General features: G+C 53.6%; 1 protein-coding gene across 6 annotated transcripts in view; it reads left to right on the top strand.

The window, feature by feature from the left end:
* The window catches only part of DAB2IP (DAB2 interacting protein), a 195,897-nt gene that overhangs the window by 15,602 nt on the left and 161,461 nt on the right, over positions 1-18,834 (top strand). Inside the window, exons 1-2 of one of the 6 annotated variants that reach the window (XM_081237974.1) lie at positions 9,799-9,912; positions 10,086-10,113. The exons of 2 other annotated variants lie outside the window; for them this stretch is intronic. In XM_081237974.1, the coding sequence (XP_081094100.1) occupies positions 10,092-10,113 (22 nt within the window). In that variant the 5' untranslated portion in view covers positions 9,799-9,912; positions 10,086-10,091. Of the gene's footprint in view, positions 1-8,295; positions 8,673-9,798; positions 9,913-10,085; positions 10,114-18,834 lie in introns of those variants that run through there. 3 more of the 6 variants (XM_081237968.1, XM_081237969.1, XM_081237961.1) reach the window with 3 other exon arrangements.

The following is an 18,834-nucleotide window of genomic DNA, read 5'->3' as shown; positions in this document are numbered from 1 at the left end:
TGGGGAGCTGGTTTGGTTCCTTGTCGACTGGGAGGGAAACCCATTATACAATCAGAATTGCAGTGGCTTCATTATTTATCTCTTTTCAGATCATCTTCATATAAGAAACTGACTTTGTCTAAGTTCCACTGGTGGGCATGATAATTCCAAGTTAAACAATGAAAGCTCAGGACCTTTGTGTCAATTCAATTCAGCAAATGTGCCTCTGTGCCCACTGGGTGCCTGGCACTGATCTAGACATGGGCAACATTCAAGAGTGTGTCTGGTGTCTTCTGAACATGGTCTCTCGTCCCGTCAGACACCTAAAAGAGGCAGTATTGTCCCCATTTTAGAGACAAGGAAACGGAAGCTCAGAGATGAGCAATGACTCACCCAAGGTGCTACTGCTACTGATCAAAGGAGATGACCACTTCCATTCACCCAGAGGGATCTGGGGGGCTTCCTGGAAGCATGGACATGGGGGAGGGAATTGTAGACAGAGGAAACAGCTGAGCAAAAATCCCAGAGGTGGGAGATTAAAGGGCTGGGGGTGTTCAAGGATGGGAGATGAGGTTGCGGGGGTGGCTGAAGATCAGAAAATAGAGGGCTTCAAATGACCAGTTGAGGGTTTGGACAATGGGGAGCCACTGCAGGTGTTTGAGGAAGGGAGGGATGAGATGGAATCTGAGCAGTACCTGGGCCACAGTGTGGGGGACCCCTTAGTGGGCTGCTGGCAGGGAGGGGGTCAGAAGGGGATGAGGTAAATAACGTACAATTTTTTAGTATAAGTAAGTCCCCAATATAGCATAGGACACAGACGAAAACATTATTCATTGTTTATTTGAAAGTCACATTTAATTGGCTATCTTGTATTTCATCTGGCAATCCTACCCCAGCCTCCCACAGCATCCCCAGCTGGGTTCTGGGCACCAGCTGTTTCCTCTTCCTGGTATGACTTTCCCCACTGGGCATGCAGCCTGGCGAACTCCTATCTACCCTTTGAGGCCCTGCACTCCTGACTACTGCTGTGGCAACATTTATCTCACACTACTGTTGTTACTTTCTTAGGTAATTGTTCTACTATGTAGCTTTCCTCTCAGCAGCCAATCTTACTTCTGGCTGCGTAAATTAAGGCCAGGACTCTCTCTAGATCCTGACGCTCTCCCCACCCCAAATTGCCTCCAATTTCTGCTTCCGTCTCAGGAGGGGCCGGCCTCTCTGCTGCTCCTAAGACCTTGCCTGCTCCCTACAGAATGGCTTACCTCTCTCACTGACCGCTTCAAGGTCACACTCTCTCCTGGGTCATTCCCACCAGGCACACCCAGCGAGTTCTCCCAGACACAGGGTGGGTTCTCCAGGCAGCAGGAGAACGTATTGGGGTGCTCTGAGATGTATTGGGGTGCAAGAGGTCTACCAGGGCCTGCTGGACAGCTCGGCGCCTATAGAAGGGCAGGGCAGGGAGCAGAAGTAGTTGAGCTGCCACACAATCTAAGTGCAGGTCTCAGACCCCCTGTGTAGGGCCTGGGAAGGCGCTAGAGCAGGCATGGCCCTCTAGAGCTGTCCTGAGTGGTGTCAAGGGGCTGGGACTTTATGTCCCTGGGCTGACTGCCCACTAGGCAGGAGGGAAGGACACCCGGGAAGGGGGTGTCACCTCCAGTATGGTGGCTTATGTCCGCAGAGGACACCCCCAAAGAGGGCTGACAGCTGGGGGCCATCTTGCAGCAGCCTTCCCACATCTGGGGAGTGAGTCCTCTATTCTGGAAGCGGGGACGCGGGCTGCAAATCACAGCGTCCAACCCCACCCCAACCCAAAGCATTCCCTTCAGGCGACCACCCAATCTCTCGTCTTCCTTGCAGCCAAGTCCCTCTGAAGAGCTGTCTGTCCCCCTTCCTCACTCACAGGCACCCCCCCTCCTCTGACTGTGCGCTTCGTAGCCTCCAGTCTGTGCCCTTTAAACCCACCTTCAAAGAAAAAGAAAAAAAGGCATTTCCCCCGGCGTTCCAGTGGTTAAGACTCCGGGCTTCCAACGTAGAGGGATCGGTTCGATCCATGCCACGCGGTGCGGCAAAGGAAAACAAACAAACAAACCCATCTTCTTCCTCCAGATAAAGGGATTTTTGTAAAACTCAAGCATTGGCTGTCCCTCCCTTACTTAAGACCTCCCAGGGGCTTGCCTGAAGTCCCCGCTCCTGGGCCTGGCATTCGGGGCTCCTCCTGGCCCAGCTCCCTTTTCCTCCTGCCCCCTGTCTCCCAGCTGCTTGATTGGAATCCCTGAGCACCCTGGGCTGGGCTGTTTCACGCTGTCACGCTTTGGAAGGGGCTGTTTCCTCTCCGCCTGGCTAACTTCTCTCTGCTCCTTCAAGACACTCAGAAATCATCTCCTCGGATGACTTTCCTGGAGGCTCCTCTCTGGCCCACAAGGCTGGCATCAGGGACCCCAAAGCCACCCACCAGCTTCCATCAGGAGCGCACGGGGTTGGCACCCAGGGGTGCTCCACAGGCCCCGGGCAGTGTTGTTGCTCATCTCTTCCTCTGCACACGTGAGCGGCCCACTGTTCTGTTTATCTGTGCCCCTAGCACCAAGCCCAGAGCCTGGCACAGAGGGAGTCCCAGTGACATGGACTCTGGCACTTAGGGAAGCCGTGGACAGCTGGTGGGGGGTAGGGGTGGTGGTAGTGTGAGAGAAACTATAAAGGCAGAATCGAAGCATCGGGGACTGATTAAACTCAGGCAGGGCTGTGGCCCCTCACCGAGGCCTGTCCTGGGAACCAGAGCACCGTCCTGTTCAGTGTAATTCACAGTGTCTGACTGCAGCTGCATGCTCTCTGCGTATTTGATTCTCAAACACCTCTGAGCTGGAAGTGAGGTTTACACGTTTTACTGTTTATCCTTCGTGACCCGCAGGGCCCTGCACACACTGGATCGGAGCTTCACTCTGCTTCCTTCCCTCCCCCTTCTTTCATGTCACCCCTGCCTGGGGGTGCCTGTGGGCCTGGGTGTTCATTCTATGCTACCTCGGTCGCTGTGGTTTTGAATCTCACTTCCATCATCGGGTGAGGGCCCACCACCCGAAGAAGCGATTAAGTCATTGATTAGTTTGTACGCCTATAAAATGGTGGTGTGGCATTATAGGTTCTAGAGCCCAGGATTGGCAGCCAAACAGACACGGGTTTGAGGACAGGCTCTGTATTCCCATGCCATGTGATGTTCTGCCAGTTGTTTAAACTCTCTGAGCATCCTCAGAGGTGGCTGGCTGTGAGTATTAAGTGAGAAAACACACGAAGCACCTGGCAAAGCACTCCACACCTGTGTACATATCAATGTGCAGGGATGTAGAAATTTCTGGCAACGGACAGTGTCCAACAATGATAAACAGAGCCCAGCACTGGAGGTGTGCAAGCAGACTCGGATTCACTCATTCACTCAACAAACATCCATAGAGCACCGACTATGGGCTGAGGCCTTTGCTTGGGGGTTGGGAGAGATATAACAGTGAATGAAACTGGGCATGATCCCTGTGCTCAGGGACGTCCAGCCCTGGGAGGGCAACACATTCATCCGGTGGCCACACAGTAAAGGTCCAGTCACCAACTTCAATCAACACCCTGGATGTGTAGTGTGCAAAACCCGAAAAGGCTTCCCTAAGGACGTGGCATTGAAGCTGACAGGGGAAGGAGTAACTGAGGCAAGGATGGGAGGGAACAGAGGAACGTGGTCCAGAGAGGGGAGACTCGTGTGTAAAGCCTGTGTAATGGGAAGGAGCATTGCATATCTGGGGACCTGGAAGCTGGGTGGGGGGCTGAAGGCAGAGAGGGGAGAGGAGAGATGGCAAGGAAGGAGGCTGGAGGGGTGGGCAGGGGTCAGACCACCCAGGGTCTGGTGGGCCACACGAAGGTAACAAGAAACCACTGCAAGCTTTCAAGTAGGGGTAGAGGGAATAGGATTGGATCTGAGCTTTGAAAACCTCACAAGGAGGACCCGTAGACAGGGGGCAACGGGGAGAGGGCCCAGGTGACTGCAGAGAGCCAGCTCAGTTCTTACTGAAGTTCAGGCAAAAGATGATAGCCAGTGCCCGGACTAGCCTGGAAATAACCATTTGGGAATCACCAGCACCAGGACAGCAGTTGAAGCCATGGGTCTGGATGTGGTTGAAGTTGCCCGCAGAGAGAGTCTGGAAGGATAAAAGGGATGCAGACAATCTCAAACTCTGGCTTTTGTAGCCCAATAGAGTAAAATGAGGTAGCCAAGGAGAAGGCAATGTGACCGAAGAACTAGGAGAAAAACTGGGAGAGGATGGTGAGATAGAAGGCACCAGAGATTTTCCAGGGGTGAAGTATGGCCAAGAGGTCAGGTGAGATCAAGATGGATGGGTGTCCTTTGGTGTTACCACCAAGGAGGTCATCAGTGACCTTCCTGGGAAGCACTGAGATGGCAGACCTTAAGCTGGATGGGATTCCTGCCTTGCATGCCCGTTTTCATGGGACAAAGCGCCAACAGTGGCTAACGTCCATGTCACCAGGATAACATTACATTGTCCAGTGCGATCTGGATCAAAGAGGGTTGGCTCATTAGTTCAGAAAATCTCATCCGAACCCATGAAGCGCACAGTATTGTTCTTTTCCGGTGACCACGTAGCCTTGTCGACTTCATATATCTGTTTGCTTGTACAACGTGTAACACCGGCCAACCCATCTTGCAGAGTCTGGACTCTAAGCAATTTGCCAGCCTGTACTTTGCCTTGATGGAAGCTCCCGACAAGTGGACATATGTGGGTTTTGCATACAGAGCGCAGACGCATTTGGTAAATCACCTCGGACACGTCCCTGGGGATGGTGCCACAGGCTCTGTCGCCCCTACAGATGGAAGTTGGCAAGGAAAAGACGGGTCCAGATTGGGATCCCTGGGCTACATGTGAAAACAGATTGGAGGGGGCCAGAGTGAATGTGGGGGGACAGGGAGGAGGGTCTGTGGCTCTGAAGTGCTGTGCAGCCCCATACCCAGAGGTAGGAAAAGGACAGGAGGAAGGACCACGAGAAGCACCGAGCCGGAGCATACTTCTGACTGTTCCAGAAGAGTCTGGGCCAGCCTCCAGGTGCATGCTTTTGTTCAGAACTGGACAACACCCCACCCTGGCATTTCTTTCACCAGCCTCACAACTTTCATAGTAACCCACTTGGGTTCCTTCCACCCTACCCTGAAAACATCTTCCTCTTGGTCAATATTCACAGAATTGCTACCTGTTCCAAGAATGTGGCCATGCATTTTGCCTGTTATCTCACCGAATCCTTGCAAGAACCCCTTGCAATCAGCCCTAGCCACATCCTGGCTGTGCAGACACAGAAACTGAGCTCAGAGGGATGTAATAGCATATGCCCTAGGTCACACACCCAAAGGTCACATTACCTTCCAAGAACACTCAGTGAAGACCAAGCAGGCAATCCACATAGCAGGATTGCTCTCCTTTTGAGAATTTGATGTGACCTCTTTTGTTTCTGAGTACTTGGATCCACTTACCCGCTTTATTCATTCCCCAAACCTTCCTGAGGCTGGGTGGTGGGGCTGCAGTGGTAGCTCAGACAAGGTTAGTGACCTGGAGGAGTTCGCAGTCAGCTCGAGGGAGGAGACGGATCCATACCCAGGTGCAACAATCCGCAATGTGATAAACAAGGATAGTGCGGTGGGCGGGTGCCGTGGGAACCCACTGCCTGGGAGAGTCGATGAAGACCTCACAGGGCCTTCCTGTGGGCTGCAGTGCCAGCGCTGGATCGTAATAGGAGAAACAGGTCTTGGCCCAGCAGAGCGGGGGAGGACTGGGCGTTCCAGGAAGAGTGAACCGTTTATGAAGGCATGTCAGAGGTTGGGGGTTTGGGAGACCTGGTCGCATGACGGTGCTCTGGTGGGGGACTCTCAGCTGGCTGGGACTAGGGTATGAAGGGCCCCAGTGGAGACTGGGGAGCAGGCTATTCGTGTTCTTAAGGTTTACCGAGCACCTCACCATGAGTCAGGCTTTGTGTTGAGCACTTCACAGATATGATGACTGCATCATTCAAATAAGGACACTGAAGTTCAGAGCAGGAGTGGATTTTATGTGGACTTTATATATATATATATATATATATATATATATATATATATATATATATATATATATATTTTTTTTTTTTTGGCGGTACGCGGGCCTCTCACTGCTGTGGCCTCTCCCGTTGCGGAGCACAGGCTCCGGACGCGCAGGCTCAGCGGCCATGGCTCACAGGCCCAGCCGCTCCACAGCATGTGGGATCTTCCCCGACCGGGGCACGAACTCGTGTCCCCTGCATCGGCAGGCGGACTCTCAACCACTGCAACACCAGGGAAGCCTGGACTTTATATTTTAGACCATCATGCTTGCTCTGTACCCTTAAAAATGTTCTGAAAAGTCCAACACTTATGTACCTCCCACTCAGGTCAAGAAATAAAACCTTAGCAATCTAAGGGAAGCCCTTTCCCATCATCCTTCACATCTCCCTCTCCCCCCAGAAGTAAACAATTCCTGAATGGTGTATTTATTTATCATTCCTCTAAGTTTCCTTATACTTTTACCACATATGTGCATTCCTAGCAGTATAGGATATCATTTTGTTTTGCATGTTTTAGAAATCTACATGAATGATATCATACAATTTGATCTTCTGCAACTTGCTCCCCATCCCCCCACTAATGATTCATAAGGAATCTCTAGTCATTTTCACTGCAGTATAGATTTTCACTGCCCTATCCACAATTTGTTTATGCATTTCATCCACTGACAAACATTGAGGCTGTTTTAGATTCTTTACTAGGATAACGAGGTTGCAATGAGCAAGAAGTTCTCTAGACTTATCCCAGAAGCCAAGTTTCTGGGTCACTAGGGTGTGTGCATCATTTCTAGATGCTGTCAAATTGTCCTCCAGAGTGGCGGTACCATTTCTCCTCCACCAGCAGCGTATGAGAGTTCTCTGTGCTCCTCATCTTCATCAACACTTTCTGCCGTCCTCCCCTTTGCTTTTTGCCAATCTCACAGGTGTGAAATGGCACTTTCCTCTGGCTTTATTTTGCATTTCCCTGATTAAGAGTGAGGCTGAATCTCTTTCGATATGTTTATTGGACATTCATGTTTCCCCTTCTTGGAATTGCCTGTTCCTATTTTCGATCCAGTTTTCTCTTGTTTCTTTTGAAAATTGATTTGTAGATCTTTGTATGTTTGGGATATCATGTTCCAAAGGTCTTCTTTTGATAAACAGGAGTTATGTTCTTTAATTAAATGTATCAATCTTTTTCTTGATAGTTTGAGCCTTTAAGCTCAAAGGCCTTTTGTGTCTTTAAGAAACCTTTCCCTATTAAAAAGTTTTCGCATTTAAGTTTCTTTAATCCACCTGGAATTGATCTTGTTTTATGCATGGTGTGAGGTAGAGATTTCATCTCATTTTTTTCCAACATGGACATCCAATTGCTCCATAAAAGAACATTTATAGAAAAGTCCACCCTTTCCCCAGTGGCCTGCAGCACCACCTCTGCCGCATATGAAGTTTCCATATATGTGTGGGTCTATTTTCGCAGCCTCTGTTCTAGCCCATTGGCCTATTTATCTATCCTTGGGCTAATATACGGTCAAGTTGTAACTTTTCAGGCTCTTAGCACCTCCTTGAATTGGAAGAGCTAGTGGCTTCCTGAGAGCAGATCCATGTCTTATTCATCCTTGTGTCCCTCTCATCACTCATTACATGAACATCCACGTCATGCTTTTGTTTGCAAAGACTATCTCACACTCAGTCTCTTGGGCTCCTGAGACTCCCTTATGCAGAAGAGGAAACTGAGGCACAGAGGTGAGGTGATTTGCCAAGATCACACAGACAGAAGGTAGGATTTCGAAGCCACCTTTCTGTCCGTCCCATTTTGCCTAGGCTCTGAAGACCTCTACCTGATCCTCCAGCTCATCTGGTGCAGAATTTTCACTTTTCCTTCCTTCTTTCAGCAAGTAGGTCCTGAGTGAAGTGTGTGTGCCAGATCCCATTTCTGGGGGGCTCTTCCCAGTACTGGAGACCAGTAGGGAGAGTGGGACCTCGGGTGGGCATTTTATGGGAAGTCTGAGGCCTGGGGTCAGCAGGAGGAAAACCCGCGGGTTTCAGTCTATCTAGAGAGCCTTGTCCTGGGCGTGCCCTTGGAACCCAGGAGCTGCCTGGAGAGAGGATGCCGGCTTCCCTCAGGAATTAGAGGCTTCCTCCCGCCCTCCCGCCTCCCGAGGCAGGAATGCGAAGGATCAGCTTTCAGCAGAGCTGCGGCTGCCGTTCCGGGGAGCTCCCAGTGCAGGCCTTTCCTGAGCTGTCGAATTAACTGGTTCTGTCTGTCCAACTGGGAGAGCAGCTCTTGCTAAAAATAGCGTCCTGCCCCGCACGACCCACGCTCGCCGGGGGCCGGCCGCGACGGTCCCACCCCACCGGGAGTCCCCACCCCAGGCCTGGCCCACGTCCCACCCCCGAAACCGAGGCCGAGGCCGCGGGCACAGCGTTGTCCCCACAAGTGCCGCGGAGGGTGGAAGGCCCGCGGCCCGAGGAGCGGCCGAGGCCGTCCGGAATGGGAGCCCGCGGCGCGGCCTCCCGCGCGCTCGCTTGGGCCTCCCTGCCGCTGCTGGGGCTTCCCGCCGGCGCGCTCAGCGAGGACACGCTTTGCTGCCGAGGTAAGGCCGGGCCGCAGCCGGCGCGCCCCTCGCTCTTCCCAGGCACTTGCTGGCGCCTCTTTCTCCTTCCCCACCCCGGGTCCGTGGCGGGGGTAGGATGGGGGCGGGGCCGAAGGAAGGTGAACGTAGGCATCGGAACCCAAGCAGGGCTTGGGGAGAAGAGTCAGGTGCTCTCTGCAAGCTCATCTTTGGTTCGAAAAAAGTCGCAGTCTCGCCACCTCGTTTGAGAAGCTTTTGCCTCCCCTTGGCCTCAGTCTTCCTATCTGGATTATGGGACAGTAAAATCGTCCAGCTTTAATTTTGACTGTGACCCCAAGAGAAGTAGGGGAACCTGCTGAAACGGATCGCAAGCATTCTGGAGATGTTTGCCCGAACCCAGATGGGGTGGAGAATTTGCTGATGGAGGGGCTGGAGGTGCCCTCCCTGTGACCCCCCCCAGATCCCCCCCCTACGCCGTCCTCTCTCGGAGCTCTGGACCTAGCATCAGCCCACGGCCCCCGCGGGTGGAGATCAAGGCGAGACGCACAGCAAAGTTTAAGAGGTCAACGGACGCGCGAAGATCCTTGCGGGAGAGGAGGGTGTGGAGTGGAAGAGGGGTGAGCAAGGCAGAGTCGCAGCCCACTCCTCAGTCTGGTATCTGCAGAGTTCCTGGGCTAAACCTGGGATTTTACCTTTGAAATCCCGGGAAAAGAGCGCAGTCCGGCCACACAGAGGGGCTCAGCAAGTTAGCTGAGCCAGGGAAGGGGAGTGGGTGTGTGGCCCGGCCCAGAGCCGGGGCAAAAGTGGGGACCAGGAGCCTGTGACGCGAGCCGAGGGGATCAGCGCTGCTCAGTCCGTCCGGCGCGGGTGGTAGTAGTGGGGTCGACTGGCCAAACAGGTGCGCTCCCTCCCCTCCCCTCCCCGCCTCCTCTCTGTCCGGGCCCAGCGGGCGGAGCTGCGGGTGCCGGGGCCTGCGATTGGCGGGGCTGGGCTGGCAGAGTGGCCGGGGGAGCCCGGGAGCCCAAGCACCGCGGCGCAGGCGGAGGCGCGGAGCCGGCCAGAGCGCGCTACTGCGGGGTCCGCCGCCTGCCTGGCGGGGTCCAGCGCCTGCCTGGCCGGCTCCGCTCAGCTGCGCCTGGCTGGCGCTACTGAAACTTTCGTGCGCCCCGCGACCTCGCCACCTCGTGACTCTGGCCCTGTGCTGCTCGCGCTCCGGTGCCTTTGGGATGGCAGAGCCCAGCGGCCAGGCTGGCGAGTAGAGGTAAGAGCTAGCCCCCCCCGCCAAGTCGGTATGAGGGGGCCCCGGGGGCTTGCGGGGGTCCTAGAGGGATCCGGGGTTCGAGGGGATCTGGGGACCCTGATGGGTGGTATAGTGGTGCCTGACTGAGGAGTGGGCTGCGACTTTGCTTTACCTACCCCTCTTCTACCCTACAGCCCCGTATGCTGCGAGGATCTTTGCGTGGTGAGTTGACCCTTTAAACTTTCCTGGGCGCCTCTCTAGACAGCTGGGTCCTTGGGAGAGAACCGCGCGGTGTTACAAGGAAGGCAGCTCCAGCTGGGGCTCGCAGCCGGCGGGGATTGGCTGGGGGCTTTCTGCAGTCTCCCAACCCTAACAATTCCAAGTTGTCTCCCCAAACCTCGGACCTTCCTCATCTACTCCTGGGGGTTGATGTTTGGGCAGCCACTCCTCTCTGCCCAGAGCCAGGCACCCCGGGGCACCCAAGTTTTGGGTGTTGTTTTGTTCAACCAGTAGCCACTCCTCAGCTTTCAGGGGGGCGGGGTTATTGAAGCGAGATCTCTTTTCTGTTTCCTGGGCTGCCTGGAACCCTACCCTCCAGAAAACATCTTGAGAAAGCAGAGTGGGAACAGGGACCAAAGCCATCTAGGCTCCAATCCCCAGCCTGGTAGGAACACCGTGGGCTTTTCTTGTTTCTGAACGGTCTATTCTTTTAAGCTGTCTGGCTTGAGTCATACGGAAACTGCGCCTCTCCTCTCCTGCCCTCTTTTGCTACTTAGGGGGGAAATTAATTTTGATTGAGGGTGGATAGGCAGGTAGCTTGTCACCTATGAGGATCATCCTTTTTAATGATCATCTTTATTTCCCCTCAACGTCAAAGCCAAACGCCTTTCTGTTTTCTTGACCTAAGACAGTACACCTGAGAGTTAAAAACATACCAAACACAGGCGTTGGAGTCCGGAAAACCCCAGCCCTGCTGTTCATTAGCTGTGTGTCCTTGGGCAGGTTTCCTAACCTCTCTTAGCTCAAAGTTCCCACCCCAGGGGGGTGTGGTGAGGCTTTTCTGAGGTTAGGCATGGAAGGCATCTGGCTCATAGGACAACAGCCTTGGGCTGCCAGTCTGCATCCTGGAGCCTGGGCCTTCTTGCTGCCTGAGCGACCCAGACCCTTTGTGACTCAGTTTCCTCTCCTCTCACAAGTTGGTGTGGACCAGCCCCTCTTAACCAGCCTTTTTGAGAAAAGTAGACAGATACATATACTCTCCAAGGCATATGATTTCACTGGGTTTGTAAACCTCAGATTTAAGACAGCCCCATCCATCCCCCTCCTTGTCATGAATTATTTGGAAGATATAAGGCCTTCTGTCTACCACTGATCTCTTCCCATCCCATTTGGATGCCTGGAGGTTACGGCTGCAAATATCAGGGAAGTGCAAGTGCACTAATTAACCAGCATGATAGGGAGAGGGGCTGACCTGTAGAACCTGGCCAAAGTCACCTTCAAGATCATCTAGCTACTCCATCCTTGTTCTTCCTTCCCCGAAGCTGCATCTCTACCTGGAGAGCATCTAATCTTTTTTGCTGGGATCCTTGAGTGGCAGCCCACTAGGCAGCTGGTTTCATTTGGGCAACTCCAGTCTGTTAAAAAATTCTTCCTGTTTGGAGTAGAAATCTGTGTCCCTGTTACTTCTACCCACTGGTTCTAGTACAACCCTTCAGGCATCTCTTATTGGCTCAATTATTCACAGTGGTCCCCTGATGCCTGGCATTCTGTTCCTTCCCTGAGGCGTTCAACACACTGAACTGAGGCTGGCAATGATCACAGCACCATTTATTGAGTGTTTATTATATGCCAGGTCCTGTACTGAGAGCTTTTACACATACTATTTCTGTGCAGCCTTCAGACAGCCCCATGAGGTGGAATCTTTTCTTATCCTCATTTTACGTATGAAGAAACAGGTTTAGAGAGGTTAAGAGACCTACCCAAGGTCATACAACACATAAGGAGCTAGGCTGCATCCCAAAGCTAGCATCTGCCTTTATCGTTACTTCTGTCCTGTGCTGGCATGCGTGTCCACTGTGCCCACACACACTGTGTGTGTGTGTGTGTGTGTGTCTCAGTCTGTGGTGTTTGCTGGCAGTGCTTTTCTCACAATCACCTGGGGCCCCTATTAAAATGCAGGTCTTTCACCTCTACTCCAGACCTAGGAATCTGCACTTTTTAAAACTCCCCAGACCATTCTCATGTACAGCATAGTTTGAGAACCACAGCCCCAAGGTATGCTTAGGGAAAGAATGTGGCATGTGGGTTCCAGAAGATCTGAATTCAAGTCTTGGCTTCACTCTTTTTTTTTTTAAATTTACTTATTTGTTTGTTTATTTATTGGCTGCTTTGGGTGTTTGCTGCTGCGCGCGGACTTTCTCTAGTTGCGGCGAGTGGGAGCTACACTTCTTTGTGGTGCATGGGCTTCTCAGTGCAGTGGCTTCTCTTGTTGCAGAGCACAGGCCCTAGAGCGCGCGGGCTTCGGTACTTGTAGCACACGGGCTCGGTAGCTGTGGCTCGCGGACTCTAGAACACAGGCTCAGTAGTTGTGGCACATGGGCTTAGTTGCTCGCGGCAGGTGGGATCTTCCCAGACCAGGGCTCAAACCCGTGTCCCTTGCATTAGCAGGCGGATTCTTAACCACTGCGCCACCAGGGAAGCCCTTGGCTTCACTCTTTTGAGCTGGTTACTTTCCCTTCCTGGGACAAGATGTTATACCCCCAGTGTACGGGGTGACTGCTGTCTGTGATGGGCTGTGGAAGTCTCCTGGGTGGATATCACGCATTATGGGGCAGGCCCTAGGAGGACAGAGTGCCCTGGTGAGGCCTCTCCTACCACAGTGGATGTGCATGGCCACAAACCTGTGGCTCCTAGGAGGCCCTACTCGTCACCCCTCCCCCCCCATCTCCCCAGACATCTGGCCTCTGCTTTCTAGAAGCACTGGTGCACCTTGGATGAAGCTCTGGTGCTCAGATTTCTCAGCATGGGTGATGGGGACCCCGGACAGGTGGGCAGGACTCCCTTCCACACACACCCCTTCCTCCTCCATGGCCCCATGATGGCCTCTGATCTCCCAGACAGGAAGTGCTGTGCTCCAGCTTCTGGGGGAGGCGAGTGGGGTAGGTCTGCCGTGTGTGCATTGGTGTTTTAAATCCAGTGGAAATGCATCCTTTCCCCGGAGGGTTGCTCTGCTGGTCTGTGGGCAGCTCTAGAGAAACAGCTGACCTGCGGCTGGCTGGGTAGGGCTGGTGCCAGGAAGGGTGTGGGGTAAGGGAATCGCCTGCACAGACCTCGGCTGGGTCCCAGTCCTGACCTCCTAGCCCTGCTGTACACAGAGCACTTGTTTCACCTTTATCCTGTTTGATCTCCTGAAAACACCGAATTAGTAAACACCCATTCTATGGAAGAGGTCATTGGAGTCCAGGAAGCTGCAGTGACACGTCCAAAGCTCCACCGTCTGGGTGCATGGGGGAGATGGTAAAGTCGGAACTTGAACCCAGGCCCCTTGACAATAAGCACAGGTCTTTTTTGTGCTGCCTTCTACACCTCATTGTTTTCTGCCCCACCTGGTCATGGCTTTGGTGCCAGAGTCCTCGCCCGGATGCCGGAAGACCTGGGTTCTGACTGGGCCACCACTGGGCTGTGTGATCCTGGGCAGGGCTGGTCATCCCTTAAAACTTTAGTTTCCTTGTCTAGAAAGGGTGGGGGGTGTTTGGTTAGATCTCTGAGATTCCTTCCAACTTTGATATACACAGGTTATCTTTTTTGTTTTTTTTGCATTTCCGGGGGCAGGGCGTGGGGTTCCACGATGGACTCAGGGCATGGGTGAGTTGTTGGGTAGGGTTGGAGGGCAGAGTGCTGCACTGGGGCTGGTTGTGAAACCAGTCGGAAGGGATTTGTGGGCTCAGTGTCCAGTGTCCTTGGGGAGCTGAGGTGCGGGGGGGTCAGCAGGAAGGTGCCCGGGGCAGGGTGAGGTGGATTACACTGAACACTGCAGGGGGGTGATGGTGGGAATGACTGGGAGTGTGGATGGGAGCTGAGGGGGAGCTGGGGCCCCAGCAGAGCCCCGGTCTCAGCCCAGGACAACCCTGGCCGAGAGACCAAGAGAATGTCATAGCCTCTAATCTACCTCCTGAGCCACTGCATGTCTCTCCATGGGGCGTCCCCAGCCTTCCTTGAGTCCAGCCCCTCCCAACTGGAGTCTGTGTCAGGACTGAGGGCTTCCAGTGGCCTGTTCTCCATGCCCAGGGCGGGCTCCCAGCAGCCTGGCTTCCTAAAGCAGGCCCTTGTCAACCGCAGCCTCTGCCAGCCGCCTGCCCTCAGCTCCCCGTCCATCAAGCCTCTTTTTCCCTCCCTGGGGGTGGCTCCCTGTCACCCTCCCACGGGATCAAACCCATGCTCTCTGGCCTGGCCATCAGGGCCCCAGGCCTTCTCCCACTACCCTCCCTGCCTCTCCTCTCTCTGTTCTTCAAGCTCCACCTGTGACTCCTGTATCTTCTTCTCTCTCAACCACTGCTTCATTGCCCAAATTCTAACTGCCCCTCCGGGACTGGGACAAATGTCACTTCTGCTCGGTCTCATCACTAAGGGGGAGACATCCCCCTGTGCGGTTCTGGTTTGTAGCTCTTATCAACTCCCTTGCTTCACACTTTATCATCAGCTTGTCCATCTCCCGAGATGGATTCTGAACTTCTTGAGGGCAAGGCGGCCTGGCTTTATCTCTCATCTCGGTGCCCACGGAGTGGGTGGGGCCTGGCGAGGGCCTTCCTTGGTCTAGTAAATGCTCATAAAGCCTTGTAGAGTTGGACTGGCTTGTAATCGGGCTTGGTTTTTATGCTCCTGGCTCAGAGCTTTTTGCCTGCACCCCGCTTCCCCACGCAAACAGGTGCGGGTCCTGTCTGTCTGGGCTCTGGGTTAAGCCAGCTCCAGCCAAGGGATGCACGGAGGGATGCCTTTGGTTTTTGGAAAGACTTTCTGCCTCCTTTGGCTCGTTCTTGCTATTTAAGAAAGTCTATTCTGGCTTTGTGGCATCAAAGACGGAGAGGCCTGGAACCAGGTCTGAAAAGGGTACCTTGTCAGCTCCCCTGCTTGCAGGCTGAACTTCAGGTCTCAAAGCAGCGTAGCCAAGATTCATCTGATCCTCTAGAATTCAGAAGAGAGTTTGTAAAGTATTTACAAAGGGTCTGCAAGGTTATGCGGATTGTGTTGGGGGCCCAGAGACATGGCCCCAGAGGCACCCAGGGGATTCCCTTGACTTTTCTAGAGATGCACAGTTCTTTGCAGTCAGAATCTCCAGGGGAACTCTGTCCCTGCGTTCAGCGAGGGTTGTTGAACCCGGAGGAGGCTCTCCATCATGACGCTTCCCCATTCAGAATGAGGCTCTTGTGTTGGGCTCATTTTCCCCGCTAGTATCATTTGCTGAGAGTGAACTCAGGCAGTAGCAGGTGGGCGAGGTGGGACCAAGGAGAACAGGCTTTAGTCAACGCCCACACAGCTGGGCCAGGTGACCAGGGAGGAGCTCTCTATCCCCAAGGAGGGAGCTCCCATCTCCTTGTAGATCACGGTGGCTATTGAAGACCCATCTTGGAGTAAGGTTCAAGGGATGCTGAGTGAGGGTGCTGGAGGGAGAGAAGTGAGATTGATGATGGTCTGGCTTTAGGTTCACATGCTGCCCAAGTCCCTTGCCCGATTAGAGGCTGGCAGGGGCCCTTGGAGTCCTGTCACCTCCCATGCGGCCCTTGTTCCTGAATGTCCTGCTCACTTTTGTTTTCTCAGTTTACCTGTCTCCACCCCTGCCTCTGCCCCTGGACTGAGCAGCTTAGCACAGGTGCCTCAGGGTTGACTCCTCTGGGCCACCCTAGGTCGCACCTCCTCAGAGGGGGAGGGGAGGGAGCATGGGGGTAAATGAATAAGTAAATGAGTGAATGGTCCTTCTCAGCATCTTTGGTGACCCTGTCTGCCTGTCACTGGCTGGAGAATATGTGACAAATGAGTCCACCAGGAAATGCCTGTCTGACGGGAGCAGTGAGGACCCAGTCAGACATAATGGAAGCCGGCTCTGGATGGAGCTGGGATCTCAGAGCCTTTCCCATCCATCAAAGCTGAGGCTGCTTCCTCGAGGAGAGAATTCCCAAAAGGCTCCGCCGGCCCCCGGATAGGGGTCTGCAGGGTGTGTGAGGGATTTTGCTTTTCGGCCAGGATGTGGGGAGTTAAAAATAGGCATCCTAATCCCTCGGGTCCGTGTCAGACTTGAGGCTGCTCAGGGCCCTTCGGCTCCATTATCTCACTCGAGTGGCTTGGCAGCCGCTGACGTGGGTGGAGGTCGGGCTGCCCACTTTATAAAGAAGCATGTGGAGGCGGGCGCCCAATTTCTGCTTGCGGCTGTGCCTGGCATTTGGTGGCAGAACGTAGGTCTGTACCCTGGCCCCCTGCGAGGAGCCCAGTTAAAGTCTAAAGTCCACAGGCTACAGGAGGGAAGGGGGTTGATTGAAACAATAGGGGTAGATTACTAAGCGAAGCAGCAAGGAAGACGCAGGCTGGATCAAGGCCCCAGGGGTTGGGGGGCAGTGGGAGGCTGTAAGTGCTGGAGCGGGAGTGTGTGGGGAGGTGGGGGTAGTGATGAGAGTGAAGCACAAAAGCACCATGGAGACCCCAAGTCGGACCCCTTGAATGTCATAGTAAGGCGCGTGAACATGATACTGTAGGCCACGGGGATCCATTGAGGATTCCAGAGCACAGCAGTTACTGCTTTATCAAAAGTGCAGCGTGATGGTGTGCTCCCCCGGCTTTGCTATGGGTGTCTTTTTATGGTGTTTGGTAGAGCAGATTTTTTTTGCCGGCGGGATTTTTTTTTTTTTTTTTTTTTTCTGGCTGTGCCACGCGGTATCTGGGATCTTAGTTCCCTAGACCAGGGATGGAATCCGTACCCCCTGCAATGGAAGCGTGGAGTCTTAACCACTGGACTGCCAAGGAAGTCCCGGTAGAGCAGATTTTTATTTAAATCCTCAGAAGACACCCTGTCCCTCCCCACATCTCCTCCTGGAGCCTGGTACTGTAGAGGAGGGAGAGCCTCATCTTCTCCTGCCTCTGGGTTCTGGAGCAAAGTCTATACCTGGGTTTCTCTGCTTCTTCCTGTTTCCAATCTAGGTTCTCCTGGTTGTCTGTCTATCTGTCCTTGCCGTGGTTGGAGGAATTAAAGGAGAGGGAGGAGGCGGTGGCTGAAGTTGAGGGAAGGCTCTCCTCTCCTGGCCTGATTCATTGAAACTTTTACAGGCTGCGCTCCTGCCTCCTTGCCCCTGGCAAGCTCCCAGACCACCAGGCTCTCCTTCCACACATTGTAGTGCCCTTTGGCCTCTAACCCATACCTTTATTAGCTCTTTGCTCTTTCCCCAGATAGGGGGAGACCCTGGTGGGCAGGATGGGAGGTAAAGCAGATCTCTGGGACCATTGAAACTCTGTCGTCCGCCCATTTTAGAGTTGGGCAGACAGAGGCCTGGGTTTGCTGGGACTCAAACCCGATCTCCAGCCCCGTCTTGGGCTTTGGCTGCAACACTATTGTGCTTTTCAGAGCCACTCTGCTTCTGAGCTCCAAGCGCAGGGATTCCCAGCTCTGTGTGAATCCTGGTTGTGCAGCCTCGGCTCCTCCTGGGGCTGGGAGCCAGCGGCGCCAAGCCTGTGGGTTCCCAGCGAGGGCTCTTGGCGTTGGCTTAGTCACGGGGATGAGATCGCTACTCACCTCGGGGTGGGGGAGGATGCCAAGCTTCGGGAACTTTCACTCTGAGCCACTTGTCGATTTTGTATGTGTGTGTAAGAAAAACAAACCTGTGGGTTGGGACTTTGAACTTGGCCTGTGAACTGCGGACCTGGAAGCTGCTGGGCCATGACAAGCTCCTGGACTGTGCCATCTCGCAGATTCCAGGAGAGTGGCTCTGTGTCGAGAGAGCTTGAACCTGGTGTTAGTGTTTGTTCTGTCTCATCCTGGCTCTGTGCAAGAGGCAGGACCTCCCTGGGCTGTAAAAATCCTTCCTGGCAGCTCACACTTTCTGAGTACTTCCCATGAGCCAGGATCTGGGCTCGAGACTTTCCAAGGATCAGCCCCTTTGATTCTCACAACAGACCCGTGAGGTCCTGTTATCATCTCCATTTTGCAGATGAGGAAGCTGAGGCCCAGAGAGGAGGTCACCCAGCTTGGACAGGGCAGAGGTAGAGTTTGAATGAAAATCTTCCCCACTCCACAGCTCGAGGTGTCAGTCACTGTGCTTCTCTGCTCTCCGGCTGCTGGGCTAATTCCTGTGGGATTGTGAAAGCATAAATACCAAGAAATTAGGTGTGATTAAGCAGGTAAGGAGCGGGAAAGGGGTGAATGAGGAATCCTAGATTGACATCATCCCCCATATTCCCCGTCCAGCACTGGCCACGAGCAGTCAGAGATGGGGAACAGAGGAGAGCAGGTACGGCTGTATCCAAGCTCCAGGAGGAAAGGGCACATTAAGCCATTCCTGGGCCTGTCTCTTTCCACCCCCTGTAACTGTTGGCTTTTTTAATGTTAATTCCATTCCTATCCTCCCCCGGAAGGTGCCTTTAAGGCAGGATGGTTGCTGGGGTCATTTCCCTTTGAGTGGAGTGACCAATACTGTGTTGATTCAGATTTGGAACAGGGGTCTGTTGTTGGCTGCTGAATCCTGGGCTTGGGGTGGGAGGTGGGGAAAGAGCCAAGTAGCTTGTTCCCACCCCAGAGGGGCCTGGTATTTTGGAGAGACTAAGGGTAGGGGCTAGTCTGGGGTCCATTAAACAGACCTGGATTGGAGTCCTGGCTGCTCCACCTACCAGCTCTGTGGCCTTGGACAAAGTCACCTCACTTCTCTGATCCTCTATTCTCATCTGTAAATTGGGAATAATAATAAT

This window comes from Mesoplodon bidens, assembly GCF_964165515.1.
Source record: "Mesoplodon bidens genome assembly, chromosome: 6".
Lineage (NCBI taxonomy): Eukaryota > Metazoa > Chordata > Mammalia > Artiodactyla > Ziphiidae > Mesoplodon > Mesoplodon bidens.
This window is presented reverse-complemented; position numbering and strand designations above follow the sequence as displayed.